This window comes from Abramis brama (assembly GCF_963993115.1).
Source record: "Abramis brama genome assembly, chromosome: 11".
NCBI classification, from domain to species: Eukaryota; Metazoa; Chordata; class Actinopteri; order Cypriniformes; family Leuciscidae; genus Abramis; species Abramis brama.
Genome location: NC_139973.1, coordinates 1,807,501 through 1,827,985, shown reverse-complemented (window position 1 = coordinate 1,827,985; position 20,485 = coordinate 1,807,501). Strand labels below are relative to the sequence as shown.

The following is a 20,485-nucleotide window of genomic DNA, read 5'->3' as shown; positions in this document are numbered from 1 at the left end:
TGCAAATGTAATGTTATAAATGTACATACCTTTTCTTTTCTTTTTAAGTGAAAATATAAAATATTTGCAGGATTTACGATGCTGATGACCGTTAAAACGCATCATCACAGTCTGTGAAAAAAGGGTTTCGACGAAATATAAATTAGGCCGTTTGTTACTGTATTTAGTGGTGTGATTTTGATACTTATTGATACTGGCGCTGTGATTAAGACCATGATTCTTACCTGACAGACAATTGTGTAAAAATGTTGTGGCGCTGTTTATGTTTTCAATATCCATCGGGCGTGGTGTGTGTAGACTACAGTCGAATGATGCGAATCTGTGCGATTGAATCATTGGAAAGAACCGGTTCAAATAAACGATTCATTCGCGAATCGGACATCGGCGCTCACATCACCACTGCAAGCCAGCCAAACCCCCGCCGCCCGTGATGGAGGAGCGGGTCTGATCTCATCGGATCTACCGACAACAAACATGCTCGAACAAACCCGTTTCCCCGGCTAAATCACCAGAAGGAGCGACTGACTGATATGTGAACTGAATCAGGTAACGCTGTATATTCATATGTCCGTGTTGCGTTTGTGTGTCCGCTCCGGACAACTGTCACATGGGCCGTTCTCAAAATCTAGTGAGCTGCCTACATAGACAGCATGTTTGAGCACTCTAGGATCAAATCCAAGTGTGCTGCCTGCTTAGCCAGTATTCCGAGGCAAAGTAGACATGAAAAATTGTTAGCTACCTACTTAGCAGCATTCAAGTAGCTTTGTCTTGAAACCAAGTGCGCTACCTAGTTAGCAAGCTTTGTAGATTTCAAGACATGGCCACAGTCCCGCAGTGCGGCCTGTTTCTGTATATACAAAGCTATTTAATACTATATTAGATTTAAAGGTTAATGTCTTTGATGAGTGGATGAGCAGCAGTGACCGATGATTGACGGCTGTCATTTGTTTGTTTTGAAGCGCTCGTGAGACTGGAATCAGCTGTCAAACAAACATGTATCAGATTGATTCGCGCCAAAGCTGGAGAAAACGTCAAAGACTAGAGAATATTGTTTGTGTTGTCTGGTTTATTAGTTATGTTTTTTGTGTGTGTTTTTTTGCTCATCTGTTTATCGATAAATTCGTGGTTTTAATCCCAGTTACCATTGGAAATCAGTATGTTAGCTTAGCTCGCGAGCTGCTAATAGACTGTAGCGTTTCAAACTCTTTGATTTAATGAGTGTTATTTCCATTTAAACGGTCTAATGGCGTAAAATGAATATATAAATATGAATTTGGAAGTCTGTGTTGAGATTTTAAGCTCCACTGACTCGTAACCGCTCGGTTAACACAGATGCTAACAAACACATCGGCTACGGAAGTTGAATTGAAAACATCTCATGATTTTTAGGAAGGTTCATTCAGAGATTGTTTGTATAAAACAAATGCGCTAAAAAGTAGATATCACGGTGTTCTTTAACATGTAAATACCTGATACATGAATATTTTAACCAAACATTATTAGGTGTCAATTAGCACAAAAACATTGTACAGCCACAGTTCTTTATAATAATACTAAAAGAACTCCACCTTGTTTTTTAGACATGAACCATGGCATTCTTCTGTGTTTTACTGTGCCATTTAAAGTCAATGGTATTGATATCAAATTACCATGGTATTACTATTGATATAATCACTGTCTGCCAGTGTGTATGTGATATAAACAGACAGGGCCTAAACTAACTTTTGACTTAAGAACATTTAAAAATGTAAATTAAATGAATATTTTTTACCGACCATGAAACTGGTTTTGCAAAAACATTTTAGATACCAGTGAAAATTCACAATTATTCTATTCCAATTTCGATACCACAGCTAAAACTGGCAGTGCTAGCCTAACTAATATAAATTTATAAAACATTAAAGTAAACAGTCAGCAGTAAAATTAGGCTTAATCAAATTACAAGCAAAAGCACAAATTAATACAATATAACAAAGATACAAACAGTGCTTTTCAGGTTTTCTGACAGTGCTAAAATTTAATAAAGTAATCAAATGTAAAATAACACTGCGAAGTCTTCATTGTATAAATTAAACATCATTATTAATTAATCCTTATTACAAGTTACAAAAGTTATTCAGTCAAGAGCAGTGAGTGTTTTTTCTTTCTCTTTTGGTGTTAAAATTAAAGACGGACAGCAGAGGAATATTAGGCTGCTGTCACTTTAAGAGCGAATGCACGGGTCTAATACTCACACACATGCGTTTACTTTCTCAACTGTTTACATTCACTCAAAACAGAACCGACTATGTTTACTAGGATACTTGCTGTACTTGAATTATTATTATTATTTTTTTATGTTCATGCATTGTTAGAATTTATAAAAATGTCACTGGCCAATTGCTAAGTAACATCGTTTCATGTACTCGACAACACCGATTTTAACTCTCATTTGGCTTTTGGAATGGCGAGTGTTAATTTCAGCCCCTTTATGCATATATGCATATGTAGATATATATATATATATATACAGTACCAGTCAAAAGTTTTGAAACATTACTATTTTTAATGTTTTTGAAAGAAGTCTCTTATGCTCATCAAGCCTGCAGTTAAAAAAAAACAAAACAAAAAAAAACAGTAATATTATGAAATATTATGACAATTTAAAATAATGGTTCTCTTTTTTAATATATTTTAAAATGTAATTTATTTTTGTGATGCAAAGCTGAATTTTCATCAGCAAGTACTCCAGTCTTTGGTGTCTTATGATCCTTCAGAAATCATTCTAATATGATGATTTGATACTCAGTTATTATCAATGATGGAAACAGTTGTGCTGTTTAATATATTTTTTTGGAATACTTTTTTCAGGATTCATTGATGAGTAAAACGTTAACAGCATTTATTCATAAAAACAGCATTTATTCAAAATAAAAACATTTCTAACAATATAAATCGTTACCATCACCTTTTATCAATTTAACGCATCCTTGTTGAATTAAAGTACTAATTTCTTTTAAAAAAAAAGTTATTGTTCCCAAACTTTTGAACGGTAGTGTATATTGTTACAAAAGATTTCTATTCTAAATAAATACAGTTCTTTTTAACTTTTTATTCATCAAATAATCCTGAAAAAAGTATCTCAGGTTATAAAAAAAATATTAAGCAGCACAACTGTTTCCAACATTGATCATAAATCAGCATATTAGAATGATTTCTGAAGGATCATAAGACACCAAAGACTGGAGTACTTGCTGATGAAAATTCAGCTTTGCATCACAAAAATAAATTACATTTTAAAGTATATTAAAAAAGAGAACCATTATTTTAAATTGTAATAATATTTCATAATATTACTGTTTTTTTTTTTGTTTTTTTTTAACTGCAGGCTTGATGAGCATAAGAGACTTCTTTCAAAAACATTAAAAATAGTAATGTTTCCAAACTTTTGACTGGTACTGTATATATATATATATATATATATAATGCTGTGATGATTTAGTCAAGAGAAACATCATGTAATGACTATGCATTGGTTTGGTATACATACTTCTCTTGTGCTGTGTATATGTATATATTTTAGTCTTTAATCTATATTCCTAAGGGTTTTGAGATTTGGCGCCACTCCATGTTTAAAGTTTTCATTCTAATATTAGCAGACCGCTCAGATTGTATCTTAGATTAGTGAAGAAAGCGAGACTCGTGGGCAGTGTCTGGATAATATCAATATTTTCTCAGATTCATGTTCACTAGTCTTCTGTTCAGTGAGATCAGACTCCCCGGCTGATAGTTCAGTCTCAGTTCCCCGTGTCGGATTACTGCTCTGGATCAGGGGATCGACACGGAACGCTCTGTGTTGTTGTCTAAACAGCGTCCTGCATAGTTGATCATCACTTCTGTGTGTGAACAGACCCTGGTGTGTGATAAGAGGAAACTTGTTATGAAACAGGACGGGTGATATGACCAAAGTTAGTCGTTTTATATCACACATCATCACAGTAATGAGAGACTGTCGTGATGTAACTATTTTTGCTGGAAATTCAAGGCAAAACGTATTGTTTTATTACCAAAAAATAAAATTATGCATGAGTGTGTGTGTGTTTTAATATTGTTGTGATACTGTTTTTTATTTTTTTATTTTCTATAAGTATTTTTGCCATATTATTATTTATTTTATTTTTATTATTTTTTTTAGTTTTTATAAAATTTTATTACAGTTTAAATGTTGCTTTGGCAACTAGCTAAAATAAGTTTAAGTTTTATTTTGATTTCAGCTAACGTTTATTTCGAGTAATAAAATGTTTATTTTTTTATGGTTTTAATTTTAGTTTACTATGATTACCCTGATAGATGCACTGCTAAAGATTATTTAAGATACTTATGTATATATTATTTATTTTTAGTTATTTTTTATTTTTATTTTGATATATATATATATATAACTAAATATCTCTCAGCCTCCAAGCCTGTAAACATGCGTCTGGTGTGCGTCTCTCCTCAGGTCGCAGTGAGATCCAGCAGAAGTCGAGGTCATGTACTCTGAGTGGCGATCTTTACACCTGGTGGTCCAGAGTGACCAGGGTCACCTGAGTGTGTTACACACGTACCCCGCCGGCGTGGGGCGAGACGTGGCAAACGCTGTGGTGCGACCCCTGGGAAACTCCCTCGGCGGAGCGACGGCTGAGTGCCTCCTCAAGACTGACAAGGAGGTAAGAAGTGTGTGTGTGTGTGTGTGTGTGTGTGTGTGTGAGTGATGGGTAGGTTAAGTTTAGGGGTCGGTGTTTAGGGGTATGTCTGTGTGTGTGTTTGTGTGTGTGTCTGAGTGTGTCTGTGTTTGTGTGTGTGAGATGGGTAGGTTTAGGGGTGTGTGTGTGTGTGAGATGGATAGGTTTAGGGGGGTGTGTGTGTGTGTGTGTGTGATGGATAGGTTTAGGGGTCGGGTTAGTGTGTGTGATGGGTAGGTTTAGGGGTCGTGTGTGTGTGTGTGTGTGTGTGTGATGGTTTAGGGGTGTGTGTGAGTGATGGGTAGGTTTAGGGGTGTGTGTGAGTGATGGGTAGGTTTAGGGGTGTGTGTGTGTGTGTGATGGGTAGGTTTAGGGGTCGGGTTAGTGTGTGTGATGGGTAGGTTTAGGGGTGTGTGTGTGTGTGTGTGTGTGATGGATAGGTTTAGGGGTCGGGTTAGTGTGTGTGATGGGTAGGTTTAGGGGTCGTATGTGTGTGTGTGTGTGTGTGTGATGGTTTAGGGGTGTGTGTGAGTGATGGGTAGGTTTAGGGGTGTGTGTGAGTGATGGGTAGGTTTAGGGGTGTGTGTGTGTGTGATGGGTAGGTTTAGGGGTGTGTGTGTGTGTGTTTGTGTGATGGTTTAGGTGTGTTTATTAGTGATGGGTAGGTTTAGGGGTCGTGTGTGTGTGTGTGTGTGTGTGTGTGTGTGTGTGTGTGTGTGTGTGTGTGTGTGTGTGTGTGATGGTTTAGGGGTGTGTGTGAGTGATGGGTAGGTTTAGGGGTGTGTGTGTGTGTGTGATGGGTAGGTTTAGGGGTCGGGTTAGTGTGTGTGATGGGTAGGTTTAGGGGTGTGTGTGTGTGTGTGTGTGTGATGGATAGGTTTAGGGGTCGGGTTAGTGTGTGTGATGGGTAGGTTTAGGGGTCGTATGTGTGTGTGTGTGTGTGTGTGATGGTTTAGGGGTGTGTGTGAGTGATGGGTAGGTTTAGGGGTGTGTGTGAGTGATGGGTAGGTTTAGGGGTGTGTGTGTGTGTGATGGGTAGGTTTAGGGGTGTGTGTGTGTGTGTTTGTGTGATGGTTTAGGTGTGTTTATTAGTGATGGGTAGGTTTAGGGGTCGTGTGTGTGTGTGTGTGTGTGTGTGTGTGTGTGTGTGTGTGTGTGTGTGTGTGTGTGTGTGTGTGATGGTTTAGGGGTGTGTGTGAGTGATGGGTAGGTTTAGGGGTGTGTGTGAGTGATGGGTAGGTTTAGGGGTGTGTGTGAGTGATGGGTAGGTTTAGGGGTGTGTGTGTGTGTGTGTGTGTGTGTGTGTGTGTGTGTGTGTGTGTGTGTGTGTGTGTGATGGGAAGGGTTAGTGTAAGGGGACACAATATACAGTTTGTACAGTATAAAAACATTACGCCTATGGAAGTCCTCACAAGTATAGCTAAACAGTGTGTGTGTGTGTGTGTGTGTGTGTGTGTGTGTGTGTGTGTCATAACATCTCACATCTGTAAAGAGTCTTGTATTCAAACCCGAGGCTGCGGCAGGAAGAATTCAAGGTTGAGTTACTGGGTGGCATGTTTGAATTAATTCAGACGAACAGCCTGTTAACGATTAACTTCTGCTGAGGCTTCTGGGTGGAACAGCTTTTCCTCAGAGCAGTTCATGTGCAGTGTGTCTTTTATATGTGCTATGGTTCACTTTTTAACACACCTGCCAATGACAGGATAATTGAGAATGTTTATATAATAAATAAATAAATATTTCTTGCTGTTGATGCAACTGGTTTGTTCTTTTATCTAATGTATATCTAATCTCATTCATAATAGTTCTATCTTTTTTTTAATGCCATTTTTACCTCAATACTTTAAATATTTTATGTAAAGCACTATGAATGACCACTGTGTATGAAATGTGCTGAATAAATACATTTGCCTTGCCTGGAAATTTTCCATAGGATCATATGCACCATATGAGCAAAATTGTGATTTTGTTCCTCATATTTTATACATCTGGTTGCTTAATGTGAGGAATATTCCACAAGAAAAAAACATTTTAGATGATAATTTTTCATGCAGGTCATAAATGTTTTCTTTAGTAGACGCTTTGCATCTTTGATATGAATTGCACATCCGCCCTTCACTCAGAATTCGTTTTTAACAGTATCCGATTTATACGTAAATTAAGGTGAACATTTTTGCATTTTGTTCTAAATCAAATTAAATTCATGAATGCAGTTCAAGCATGTAAACTCACATCCTTGGGGAAGTTGTGATCCTTATTACTTCAAAACATCTGTTTATGTAATGTTAACCACTGATGTTTTTTATATATATATATATCCTTTAACTCATTGTGAATTAGCCCTCCAGATTGGCTTACAAATTGACGGTATGAGCTCTATGTTGCAGTTCCTAATAAAGTTAGAGTTTATTAGGAAGTTAAAGAACAGTGCTGTGTTGGTTCCTCAGTTGCTCATTTGCATAATTTGGTTAGAAACAAAACACGCTGCTAAGTTACTTATTGACCTAAAATGGAAGATGTGCTGTGATGTTATTAGAGCAAACGTTTGAGTGCGTTTTTAGTTCCCTCTGTTGTTTGTGCATCTGGGTGGGTGTCATTCAGTGCTAGTTACAAACCTTTGTGTGTGTGTGTGTGTGTGTGTGTGTGTGTGTCCTCATCGACTTCCATTGCATTGTGCATGGTTCCTGTAGGCTTCTGTGTACTGTGATAAGAGGAAAGGATATCCTGCCAATTCCCTCTCTGCCTCTGATTTTCTTTTTTTTCTCCTGACCTCTGACCCATCTCATTGCTCGTCCATGGTGACCGATGCTATTTATTTGGAATATAATTGTGCAATAACCCAGGTCTAGTTGGATGCACCGCTGTTATCTTTTCCTATTGTCAGAACTGTCTGTATGAGTGTGTTTTTACCAAGCGGCAACCTTCCCGTCTCTCTTGAATCCAACACTGAAGCGACTTAAACTGCAGTTCATCCACTGGCCACTAGAGCCCGACTGCAGAAGAGAGTCAATCCCATAGACCCCCATGTTAAAATGCCCAACTTTACAGCAGAAAAAAACATGTTTACAGCCTGGTGCAAAAAGTGGTTTTGGTCTATATAGCTAATGTTGCCCTTCATGACGACTCTGAGGGGGGTGAATTTTTTTACAATTCATCCGTTTAAATTATATTAAGCCTTAAAGTTCTGCATAATTAAGGGCGTGGCCACTTGGATTGCCGCTGCTGTCACTACTAGCCGTTTATCTGCTGTCATGCATCTTGCAACTTTTCCCTCTCAAACTCATGGATTGTTGATCGATCTCAAACCGGTTTAGTTGCTTATGCCTTCCTTGTCGTCCTCAGGTGAAATGGACCATGGAGGTGCTGTGTTACGGCCTGACGCTCCCCCTCGATGGAGAAACGGTTAAGTTGTGTGTGGACGTCTACACTGACTGGATAATGGCCCTAGTGTCTCCAAGAGACTCGATACCACAGCCCATCATTAAAGAGCCCAACCTCTACGTCCAAACCATCCTGAAACACTTGCACAACCTATTCCTGCCCAGGTGTGTTTGGACTATGAGTTTAATTGCCCATGATGTACAGTATTTACAATATACAGTCAAACCAAAAAAATATACTTTTTTTTTATATATTTTTTCTAGTGTGCAGGACACTATAGTTCATTAATGTAAGTGAGGAGAGCAAAATAAAGTAAATTGTGACATATTATACCAAATAATTCTTCATACAGCGACTACCAGTAACATTTGGGACCAAATATTACTCCGACACTTTGAGCTGATCATGTTTTGCTGAAGTGTTTTTTCTTTAATTGCTAATGCTCTTTTTACACACAGACTGAACACAATGAAGCATTGCTTGGTGATTGGTTGAGCTAAACTGGTATTATCTAATTGTGTAGTTAAATTTAACAGCTGACAGATATTCAACATAATTCATGTGTGAGACAGTCTAACAGAAGGACGGACAAAACCAGTCAAATATCAACTGAGTTCTGCTCATATTATTACCATTTTCTAAACTATGTGTGATAATGTGAGAAATGTTGAAGGTGTCTGAATAAATGTTGGTTTGACTGTTGCATGCATCTAAAACAACTCAGACTAGAACATGTCGGTGTTCAAACTGTTGTTAATTGTAGCACTTCCTGTTTGTGTTTTATGATTTTGATTGAATATGAATGTCTTTCTTCCAGACCAGAGCACTTCAGCCTAGTGCACTTTAAATTGTGTCAGCAAGTGTTGTCTGCAGTGCAGAAGTTGGCACGCGACTCGTCCGGCATGGCCAGAGAGACCTGGGAAGTGCTTCTCCTCTTTCTTCTGCGCATCAATGACACGCTACTGGCCCCGCCCACTGTGGGAGGTCCGTATGATGCCATGGACAAACTCAATGTTGTTTCCCTCCAAAACAGAGCAAAGTTCTGTGTTGAACTAGAACTGACACTGACTAACAAACAAATGAGGGATGGCGCATGTTTTGCATCTAAACAAACTGCCTTTTGTGTGTCATTTGCAAATGAACCTCCCGTGAAATGTGTACATTTGCTTTGCTTTCTTTTCCACAATCAAAAATCATGTTTGCTTTAAATTAACTTTAGCTGCCAAGATCACATCTATATGAGAGTTTATTAATGGGGTCCTACTATGCACTTTTGTAGCATTTTAATGAAATATTATGGAGTCAGGGTTTAATTTAGTTTTTTGTTTTGATTGGTTAATGTTTTGCATATGAAAACTACCAACAAAAGGGAAGGAGATTTTTTTTTTCAGCTGAATACACATTTTTTAACTAAATATTTCAGCAAAAACAAGCAGAACATTTCTGTGAATTTCCCAGTTGTCTAAAAGTGTCGTAATGTAACCACAGTTGCTTTAAAGTCCCCCTGTAGTCATTAATTTTAGCCCTTAAAACTCATCTTTGATCACCAAAATTACATATTTAAGCATTTTTTCTTAAAATATCTTGAATGTAACTCGACACCCTTGCCTCATTTAGTATGCGCGGTTCTATGAATATGCAAATGCCTCCACTCACTCACTCAGCTCAGAGATCCACTGGTTGACGATCACACGTTGATCTGATTGGTTACAAGGTAGTTTGTGACGTCAGAAACACCAGCGATTTCAAAATGTGTCTTTGGTTCACTGCAGTTTTAAGGAGAAAATACTCAGCAATGGTGTCGACTTATGAATTTACACATGGTTTGTCTTAAAGCACATTAAAAACACCACATAGACACATAAACAACATTAAAAGCTGGATTTTCACCACATTTTCATCCTGTAGGTGGTATAGCAGAGAAGCTGGCGGAGAAGTTGATCAGCGTGCTGTTTGAGGTTTGGTTCCTGGCCTGCACGCGCTGTTTCCCCACGCCGCCATACTGGAAAACCGCCCGAGAGATGCTGGCCAACTGGAGACATCACCCTCCGGTGGTGGAACAGTGGAGTAAAGTGATCGCAGCTCTCACTTCCAGGTACTCTATAGTCTCGCGTATCCAGACCTTCAGACTGACGGCAGAAGGTGCCCATTACAGAAAGATCCTAACTTCACAATCCTATCTTATCTGATTGGTAACCGTGGGCATTTCAGTTAGGACCTCATTTAGGACTTAATTGCATAGTCTTATTTTAACTACAGATAGGAAAAGGGTATTACAGAAGCATCCTAACTCCACAAACAATCCTAAAAACTGTCTTAAATTTAGGAAAACCCCAATGGTGTCCTAACTTCAAAATTATTTGAAAGCCAGCTGTAAAAAAATCACATAATAATAGCCCTGTCTCGTCACATTTATGAATGATACAAGATGAAGAACAGCGATGTTTGATGGTGGAAAGACTGTGAACACCCAAATGATGTGCTGCACTTTGACCACAAAACTCTGACAAATAAGTACAGACTCCTGTGAAATAAAAGGACTGTAAGAAAGGTTTTCTACCAGGCTTATCAAAACTTCACTTAATGAAAAGCACCACTTGTTTTGTTTCTCCATTCTCCAGTTTTTCCGTTTGCGAGTAGTTGGTTGCTTGGTAACAGACCTGAGAGTTGATTACCGAACTCGATGGAGGGGTTTAAGATTTCCTAACTACAGATAAGAGGAGATTTTGTAAGATAGGATAAGAATCCTAAATCAACTTCAGATTTGCTTCTGTAATACAAATTTGTGAAAAATCCTAAATTAACTCATATCTTAACTTAAGACTTGGACTCTATCGCAGCTTTTCTTTGCCATGGACGTTTGACTGACATGTAACGCAACCAATCACAGTTCTTTTTGTTCCGCGTCATATTTAGGGGCGTAATAATATAATGTCGTTGTCCCTACAATAACAGACGTGTTATTGCATGCATCTAATATGCATGCATCTAATAAATGATTCATTCAAGGACGTTGTGCAAGTTTACTGCATCAATAAAGCCGCGAACTTCACATACTTTTGAAAATCCAGCTTCACAGCGTTTGTTTCCAGAGGCTGAGGACTGGGTACTGTAGGTCTGCAGAAGTGAATAACCACAAAAGCTGCAGCTTTACAATACTTACATTTATTAGCATTTTGCAGAAGAACATTGTTTTGGTTGTGCTTGGGCTCTGCGTGACTGTGCAGATAAATATACTTCTCCTGCTGCTTATAAAACATTCTCTGCTAGGCTTCAGAGATATAACCTGTTTGACTAGCTGTAAATGTGGGAGGGGCTTGATTTTGTCTGTGGGGAATTGATTGGATGGTTGTGGTTTGCTATTGGCTGATCTCATGTGAGTGACAGGTTGCCCCGCCCTCATCATCAGAGAAGAGAAGAGATGCTGCATGAGGAAGTTATTTTGATTCAAGATTACCAGGAACATGAATTTAGAACTAATAATGTGCATGGACAATACTGCAATATTCCATCATAAATAAAAGTTGTCAATCTTTAATTCACTGTAACTTTAATTAATGCAATGTGAACTAACATGAACAAACACTGAACAATAATATTTTTATTAACTAACATTAACAAAGGTTAAACGCTGTAAACATATATTGCTCAAAGTTAGTTCATGATAACTAATGCATTAGTTATTGTAAAGTGTTAACATTAGAATAATTAAACTAATATGTTTAATCATACCAGTTTGAGAGAGATTGCACAATATATACTGAAAATTCATTAAAATATCTAAAAACAAGAATTGTTTTAAAATAATTCCATTATTTTACAGTTTGATTGGGAAAATATGTAGTTTTGCACATTTTTAATCACCAGTGACTTTGATATGTTCAACCACAGGATGTTTTCATTTATGTTTATGCATTTGACAGACACTTTTATCCAAAGCTACTTGTATTGCATTCGAGGTATATTGTTTTACCAGTTCATGCATTGAATTCTGTGACCTTGGTGTTGCTGGCACCATGCTGTTCTGTTTGTAAAGTAGACAGATGTCAAAGCTTTTATTTGTTTGACCTTATTTGTTTTGTTGTCCACACAGGCTGCTGCGCTTCATGTACGGCCCGTCGTTTCCTCCGTTTAAAGTGCCAGACGAAGACGCCAGCCTCATCCCCGCCGAGATGGACAACGACTGTGTGTCTCAGACGTGGTATCGCTTTCTGCACATGCTCAGGTCTGCAGTAAAACTGACTCTCTGTGTTTAATAGGTTGATTTTCCCCCTGATTCCCGCTTCAGAAACCGAATCAAGCTCTGTTTGTTTAAATGCCATGACATGTCAACATGTCCATTCTGGTCATGGATACTAACACAAGTTGTTCAATTATCTCTCTCCCCTTCAGTAACCCTGTGGACCTTAGCAATCCCGTCATAGTGAGTTCCACCCCAAAGTTTCAGGAGCAGTTGTTGGGGGGTAACGGCGTTCCTCACGAGGTCATCCAGCACCCCTGCCTCAAACAGCTTCCCCAGATCTTCTTCAGAGCGATGAGGGGCGTCAGCTGCCTCGTGGACGCGTTCCTCGGTAAGATCCGTGAATATCTACAACATTCAGGGCTCTTTTATGAAATGCATTGGTTTTTTGGATGCTACCGTGTTGGCATTACCATGATATTCCATTATGGTGGTCATTCATTACCATGGTATGTAGGGGTGGGAGAACATTTTTTATTCTTTGATGAATCGTGATTGTCTTTTCCAGCAATTATGAATCGATTCAGAGCTTTTTTCTTTCTTTTTTTACTACTTGTGTGCACTAGAGTCGTATTCCGTTTGCTTCCAGGTACACACAAACACACAAAACCATCAAACATACAGTATATATCAGTTTTTCCTGACAGGTTGTCAGGTGTGCCGTGGAAAATTACCAAATTCCAATAAATAATTAAAAATAGATGCTACAAATAAGAATATATCATTGCGCTGTTGGGCCGAAACATTGAATCTCTCTATAGTTTCTCATTGTTTTATAAAATTAATGCTATTGGTCATCCTTTACGTCTGTCTGTTGTTTTACGCTTATTTAACCAATAAAAAGCATTTATAAGAGGTGTTGACTAAACCATTGACTCCTCAACCTGTCCGTCAAACCTCATAACTCCACCCGCCTCCATTGACCGCTCACAGTTTGGAGATCTCTGCTTGTTTGCAATGCAAGGGGAACAAATAGAACTGATGTTTGCATAAGTACAGCGTTTTATTTACTCAAGAAACACTATGTCCATAAAGGCTGACGTTTTTGGTATTTGAAGAGCGGAGAATAGTCTTAGTCTTTGCCGTCTAGTCTAAAAGCAAATATAGTGTTTTAAATATCTTGTGCATAGCGCTTCATCTTTTGTATCATAAGATTTTGATCATGAGATTTCAACAAGAAAACTGAGCAACCATATAAAGCTACAATGAACTTTATATCCTTAACGTTGATGAAAACGTAATGTCGTTCGCTGGTCAAAAAACTCGTAACTCTATCTGAGCTTGATTTTCATAAAAAGTTAATATTATAAAGCCACAATACCAACTTCGACGACAGTGTTTAATTAGATACGAGGTTTTCGCCCGACTGTGACGATATGTAAATTCACCAACAACATCATACTTATTGTGTTCCTACCTAACTTAAGCTCAAATATGAGTACTACTTTTAAAATAGCCTAATATCTAGATTTATATGCCATTTGAAGCAATGCATTTCATTATATTTTTATATAGTGGTGTGCCCTGGGATTTTTTACACTGGGAAACACTGATTTATATAAACTTGCATAAGTTTTTATAGTTGAAGTGTAATACAAGGAAGATCACAGGCGTCATTGCACATCACATACGGTAAGTGTAATCAAGAATCGGATTATGATTCCCAGTCAATCATAATCGGATTGTGAGGTGACTAAAGATTCACCACTAATGGTTTGTACAACAAAGCCTCTGCATATTATATTGCACTACATTCTAATCTCAGATGTTGTTTTAGTCTCTGTGATTTTGACTCTTCTGATTATTGTTTGAATTCTAGTCGCAGTGATGTATGAACACCAGCTTTGACTGTCTTTTCATTTCTAGGTGTTGCTGTTTCTAAGAAACTCGAGTGTCGTGAAACTCTGCCTCCTCCTGGTACTCACACAACTGACTTTACTCAACCTACTTTATTTCCCAGTCCATCTGAAATTAATTAATTTAGTATTATCACATGTAATTGCTATGATTTTTATTTATATTTAAAGAAACTAGCCAGTTAGGCATCAGAAACATCACTTTGGATGTTAAAATATGTTCTCTAAACTGGGAGTAAGACTTCTGAATCACAATTGAAGTGCGATATGTTTGACTCTGCAACATTTCAGTGGAAATGTGGGTTTCAAGTCCTGTCCGTAAAGTATATTAACTGTAACTTTATTTTTAAAGCAAAGTTGAGTGGTTTAATTGACAAATGTTCAGGCAAACTGAAAAGTAAATTGGATTGATTTGGTTAATTTATTCGCACAGACAGTGTTCAAGACGTTGCTCTCTGCAGCTGTTATTATTAAGTTGAAATTTGTTCCAAGAATGAGCAAAGAGTGAAATGCCTGACCTCATTGTCTCAGTATAGTTAGTTAGATTAATCTTAACGGCGCATGCTCAGTGGTTCGTCGCTCATAGCTCACTATGGCCTGACATGTTGTGTCCTTTTCTTTAGAGGTCTTGTTTTATGTTTCCTCAGGAGTCACAGTGTCTAGGAGCAATATTCGAGACAGACTTCCCTCTATAGGTACACTGAACCCGTCCAAACCCAATCAGTTAGTGACTAACAGTGGGTTTAACTATCCAACACACTGATTCTGTTCATGGAGGTGTTTGGCTGCAATAGAAGGGCTGTAACTATAATCACATCAGAAATAACGATGTTTCTCATTGGAGTTTTTCAAATTATGGTCTGTTGTAAATCTTCCTTTTTGAGGTTACTGTTTCTTTATGTGTGTAATCCCATTTTTATCCCCAGGTGTTCCTGTTTCTCGGAACAATTTACGAGACCGGCTCCCATCTTATGGTATTTGCTAACGCGCCTCTGACTAATCAAGAGGGAGTTTGATGAGGACTGTAGATTTCGCGAGGTGTTTTGTGCAAACGCAAGCACTTTTAGATCAAAAATCCCTTTGTGTTGTGGAAAATCAATTATACGTCATTAATTATCTTAATTGCCTTGTTTTTGCGTCCCATGCAAGAGTAAAGGCACGTTCACACTAAGGATGATAACGATAAAGATATAGTTCTACAACAATAACATCACAGAGAAACAATATCATTGGAATCACTTTCAGATTGTTGTTTTTTCCAGCTGATGAACAATAAAAGCTTTCACAGCCAATCAGAATTTAAAGAGCTCAAGCATTTAAAGCGACAGATGACAATACCACTAATATAGTTATCTTTATAGTTATAGTTATTGTTCTTGTGAACGGACCTTAAATCTTTGCCGAGAATGAATGTGTGCATACTTATTGGTTGGTATCCAGTCTGCCTCTATATGTCATGTTGAGAAACAAAATCAAACTGATTTTAGACCTCATGACCCCAAATCTGCTTAAAGACCCCATGAAATAAGAATGTTGTGGTTTTTAGTCATTATCTGTATTTTTATAAGATAGTCTACATCCTTGATTATGCCAAAAAACACAGATTTAAAATGTAAATTAAATGAGAACGTCATGAATAATAACATTATGAATATTACCTGTAAATTATTGTTCTCCAGTGTGTACTTTATTTCCATTCTCAACCATCTAGAATTTATTGAATTTGAACCATCAGTCCAATTGTTATTCTGTAAGCTAAAGGCTATTGGATATTTGGAAAAAAAGCAGACGAGGCCTTTGATATCCTTCTCCAACTTCATGTTTCTTTAATATGGGGTCTTTAATGTCCCCTGTGAGGTGACAGAGGTGGAGGTATACATAATGAAATGGCTCTGAAATATCAGCTTTCCTCTTACAGGCGACAATCAATAAACTGGCGGTTTAAATCTGTGGATCTTTCTGGAGAATAGGATGTCAAGGACGGAGATCTGCTTCTTTTGCTGACCAATCAGTATGACCACAGAGGGTTTAGGCAAATAACCAGATTTGAATGCAGGGGTGACCAGCATTTTCTGCCAATCAGATGCTGAGCTGGGATGCTGTATGGAAATGCATCAGTGATGATCTTGGAATGTGTAGCGGGTTCTCTTTGAAATGCTGTGAACAGGTTTCTCTCGCGTTATAAGCATGACTTAAGTCGTAAGTAAGATCGTACCATACAGAATTATCACCCTTTTTCCTACCTTGTCATCAAATATAATATAATTATACGAAAATCTTTGCCCATTATATTTCATTCTTTTACTCAGACTAAGAAATTAGTGAAATGAAGGCTAGTAATGCGAGGGACATCTGTGTTTGAGTTCAAGATTAATGTGTGAATTAAAGGAATAATTCACCCAACAATGATAATCATTTACTTCGCCATCATGTCAATTCAAACGCATTATGACTGTCTTTCTTGGAGATGTTTAGGAGAATGTTTACACTGCTCTTTTACATTCTATGAAAGCAGACGGTGGTCAGGACAAAAAAAATCATCATAGTGGACTACATTTAATTTGTCATCCACTGGCAGTCTTGACTTCTTAGCCAATGGCATTTGACGTCTTTGAAGTGAAAACTTGCCACAACAAACTCACACAGGTTTAGAACGACATGAGGGCGAGTAAATGATGACAGAATTAAACATTTTTGGGTGAATTATCCCTTTAAAGTTGGTGAATCTTGCACTACTGACCCAATCAGTACTCACCATGAAGCAACATGGATATACATGTTCCTTTTTACACATAAAATAGTTTTATACAACAAATGTGCTGAAAATATCTATTCTACAGCGTGTATCCGGATTTGCATTATTGTTTTGTCATAGAGCTGAATTGTTTGGCCTTGCTGATGACGTTGAAATGGCCAAATCCAAGAAGCATCAGATGTCATGACATCCAAATAGACATAAACTTTGCATTTTCTCATATTTTAGGGCTGAAATGGATATGCTGCGATATTGTCCTGCAATTAAATAAACATTGGGCATGTTGGCAGGTGCTTTATGGCTGAATATGTGCCCAGACGTGATCTCTCAAGTGTTCTCTGTCTTCTTTTCTGTGTCATACGGTTTTAATTCTTTGGTTTTCTTGCTTCTCTGCTTGTTTCGTTTGTCTCACAGGTATTTCCCGCCCCCGATCGGACAGTGCTCCGCCCACACCTGTCAATAGGCTCAGTATGCCGCCGGCCCAAATAACAACCAACACCACACCCCCCCACAACCGCAGGCACCGCCCCACCGCTGTTGCGAAGACAACCAGCAAAGCCTCAACGGTATGAGCATCTAATCAGTTGTAGTGATATAGCGCATCATGCAATACGCGTCGTGCCTGTAACCCCTTCAGCCGTGACTTATTCACGATACAGCACTAGCCTCGAGTACCTTATTGCTTTTATAAAACGGTTACCACACTATACAAATATTAAAGCTAAAAAATATGTATCTATGCAACTTTCATGAATTAAAATCACTAAAAGCCTTCCTTCCGCTGGAAAAAAATAGTCCCTGACCGTGAACAGCAACAGAAGTTACACACATTATTTCACCGTTAGATGGCGGCAAAGACTGTCTTTATGAGTGAGTCAGTCGGTAGGGAAGACTTTTATACTGAAAGGACAAACTTGTGAACACGGAGAAGCAAGACATGACTGAAAAATGTCTAGTGTGTCACGGGAAAATCGCACCGGACATTCAAACAGATATTTTATTATGAATATAGCACTGACCTGAAGGAAAATGCTATATCTACTGTGAATGTAGATACACTCGCTTACTCGATCTCTCACAATTCTTTACTCTATAAGCTTCAGTGAACAATATCATTGAGAACAAACATATGTTTACGATTCGGACGGGACTAGTTTAACATGGAGAGGAGGGGTAAAGTAATAATTACCAGAGCTTCTCTGTGACTTTAGTCCCGTCTGAATGTGCATCTCAGTGATCATCACGGACAATGTCAGTAAAGATTATGGCGACATTTACCTTCAGTAAAAAGGTCCGGAGAAATAACCTCAGGTAATACTAATCCCGTGCGAATAGACCCGCTGTAAATACGTAAATATTTCGTCATTTCCTGTTTAAAAGTAGTTTCCCGCGGTTTTCCAAGTATGGAGACGCTTGATAAAGCATCAGTTGCGTTCTAGTCGCTGGAACGAGTCTGTGGCAAAACTCAAGTGTTTCACACACACCATTCAGATCAGAAGAAGATCGACAGCACTTGTTAGAGGAACGAAACATCTTTTAGCGTTAGATAAGTGCCTATTACCAACACAATCCAATCTGAAGTTAATTAATACATCGTTCGACCGGACATAACTGTTTTATATATATAAATATAGGTTATATGTGCTTGTGCACGTGATATCAGGAAGCAGCGTAACACACACATAACGACAGGAGTGATGGCGGAGTGTAAATCGAGTTACTCTCCCACTTCTGCTAGATTTACTGAGATCTCTTATCCCGTGCGAATTGCCCATTAATATTACAGACGTCCTGTGGTAAAATTGCACTCCATCTACCCTGGTAAAGTTAATCCCGTCCGAATAGGGCTTAAGTTAACTAATTTTTTTGATTTGGCATATGATCAATTTGGAATTTGTATTGCACTGTGTTTTTTATTATTATATTGTATTGTCTGGTTAGGTTGTGATTAATGGTGCTATATAAATAAAATTGACATTGACATTAGTTTACTCTCCACTCCACAGACTGGCCAGACCAAAGCGTCGCACCAGCCGTCTTCCACATCCCCTCTCTCCAGCCCAAACCAGACGAGCTCCGAGCCCCGGCCGCTCCCGGCGCCGACCCGGCCCAAGGTCAACAGCGTGCTGAACCTGTTTGGCCAGTGGCTGTTTGACGCTGCGCTGGTTCACTGTAAACTCCACTCCGGCCTGAGCAGAGACAGCAGCATGACCGGTATGACTGTAATACCCCTCATAATCAATCCTGCGGTCACCCGTTTTCCTTTGTTTTCATTTCTCTACTTATTTTACCTGTTGAGGGTGTCTTTATTTCTTTTTCTTTTTACAAAATATTCCTACCTGCAAGATTGTACCACATTCAGGGTTGGTGTTACACTAGCGTAGATTCTGTGAATATTGAGATGTTCTGGATTTTATGATTGTTTGTAAGTGAACATCTTATAAAAAATTTAAAAGATGTCATTCGCCAGCCATACTCGCATAGAGACCTAAAATTGTATTTAAAATACAATTAAATTACAGCAAATTGTATTTCTGTAGCTCAAGCTCAAACAGTATATCATGACACTAGCAAAAACTAGTCAAGGTCACAGGTTCGATTCCTAGGAATGCATGAACTGATAAAAATGTGTTCCTTGATGCTGTGTAAGGGTGTGTTCACACTTGCTTCAATTAAAATGAATTCTGGTGCGTTTGCTCTGTTAGTGCGGCTCATTTAAATATAAGTGCCATCCGAACTGAAACAAGCCGTCCGCTTCCAAACGAACCCTGGTGCGGTTCGACTGAAATATGAGCAGAACATGGACCAAAGACAGGTGATGTAGTGTCGCCCATTACAGTTCAGTACAGGCATCAGAACCACGTGTTCTTGCAGCAGATCTTACACACAGCATTGTTTTGGATGTTCGATAAGTTGTGTCCAAAAAAAATATACGTCATAAAAGCCATTTTTGTATCTTTAGGTTCGGTGTTAAAAATGACTGAACGCTAAGCCCAACCAGGACTAAATATATCATCTAAATGTTAAAAAGAACCGAACTACAAGTGTGAACACGCCCTGAGTCAGTTTGGAATAAAGCGTCTTCCAAATGCACACATGGAAATGGAAAAACATGCATTGATAAATTTATCGATTGATTTTGAAACTGATGCAAACGCTTCTGTTAATTGGACAAATGACAAATATTATCCGACTCCATTGAAATTGGTTTATTGCTATGTTTACATGCATGTTAAGTTAACGTAGATTTATGATTCAGCTATTGCACTCATGTCAACTGAAAAGTTCTATTGTATGAATAAATTACTACCAAATAGGCATTTAATCTGATGAGAATGTGGGATTTAATCCAGTGTTTTATGTAGTGAATTAATTGAAATCATTGATAGCGTTGCGTACATCTTTTTCTTTTCTTGCATTTGTTTTTATTCAGTTTTAATTTGTGCATGATTGGTAATTTTCTAATGGTCTCCCTGTGTCTGTAAAACCACAAAAACAGAACAATAGTTTACTGAACTCTACTATTACTGCTGTTCTTTGATTTGTTTCC

At 38.1% G+C, this 20,485-nt stretch overlaps 1 protein-coding gene across 4 annotated transcripts in view; it reads left to right on the top strand.

Moving 5' to 3' along the window:
• Positions 1 to 371: 371 nt before the first annotated feature.
• Positions 372 to 20,485, top strand: part of ralgapb (Ral GTPase activating protein non-catalytic subunit beta) — a 49,960-nt gene continuing 29,846 nt past the window's right edge. For all 4 annotated transcript variants that reach the window (XM_084129801.1, XM_084129800.1, XM_084129799.1 and 1 more), the window contains exons 1-9: positions 372 to 546; positions 4,481 to 4,688; positions 8,046 to 8,248; positions 8,902 to 9,068; positions 9,993 to 10,179; positions 12,178 to 12,309; positions 12,477 to 12,655; positions 17,350 to 17,501; positions 18,942 to 19,149. In XM_084129801.1, coding sequence (XP_083985927.1) covers positions 4,512 to 4,688; positions 8,046 to 8,248; positions 8,902 to 9,068; positions 9,993 to 10,179; positions 12,178 to 12,309; positions 12,477 to 12,655; positions 17,350 to 17,501; positions 18,942 to 19,149 — 1,405 coding nt within the window. In that variant the 5' untranslated portion in view covers positions 372 to 546; positions 4,481 to 4,511. The remainder of the gene's footprint in view (positions 547 to 4,480; positions 4,689 to 8,045; positions 8,249 to 8,901; positions 9,069 to 9,992; positions 10,180 to 12,177; positions 12,310 to 12,476; positions 12,656 to 17,349; positions 17,502 to 18,941; positions 19,150 to 20,485) is intronic.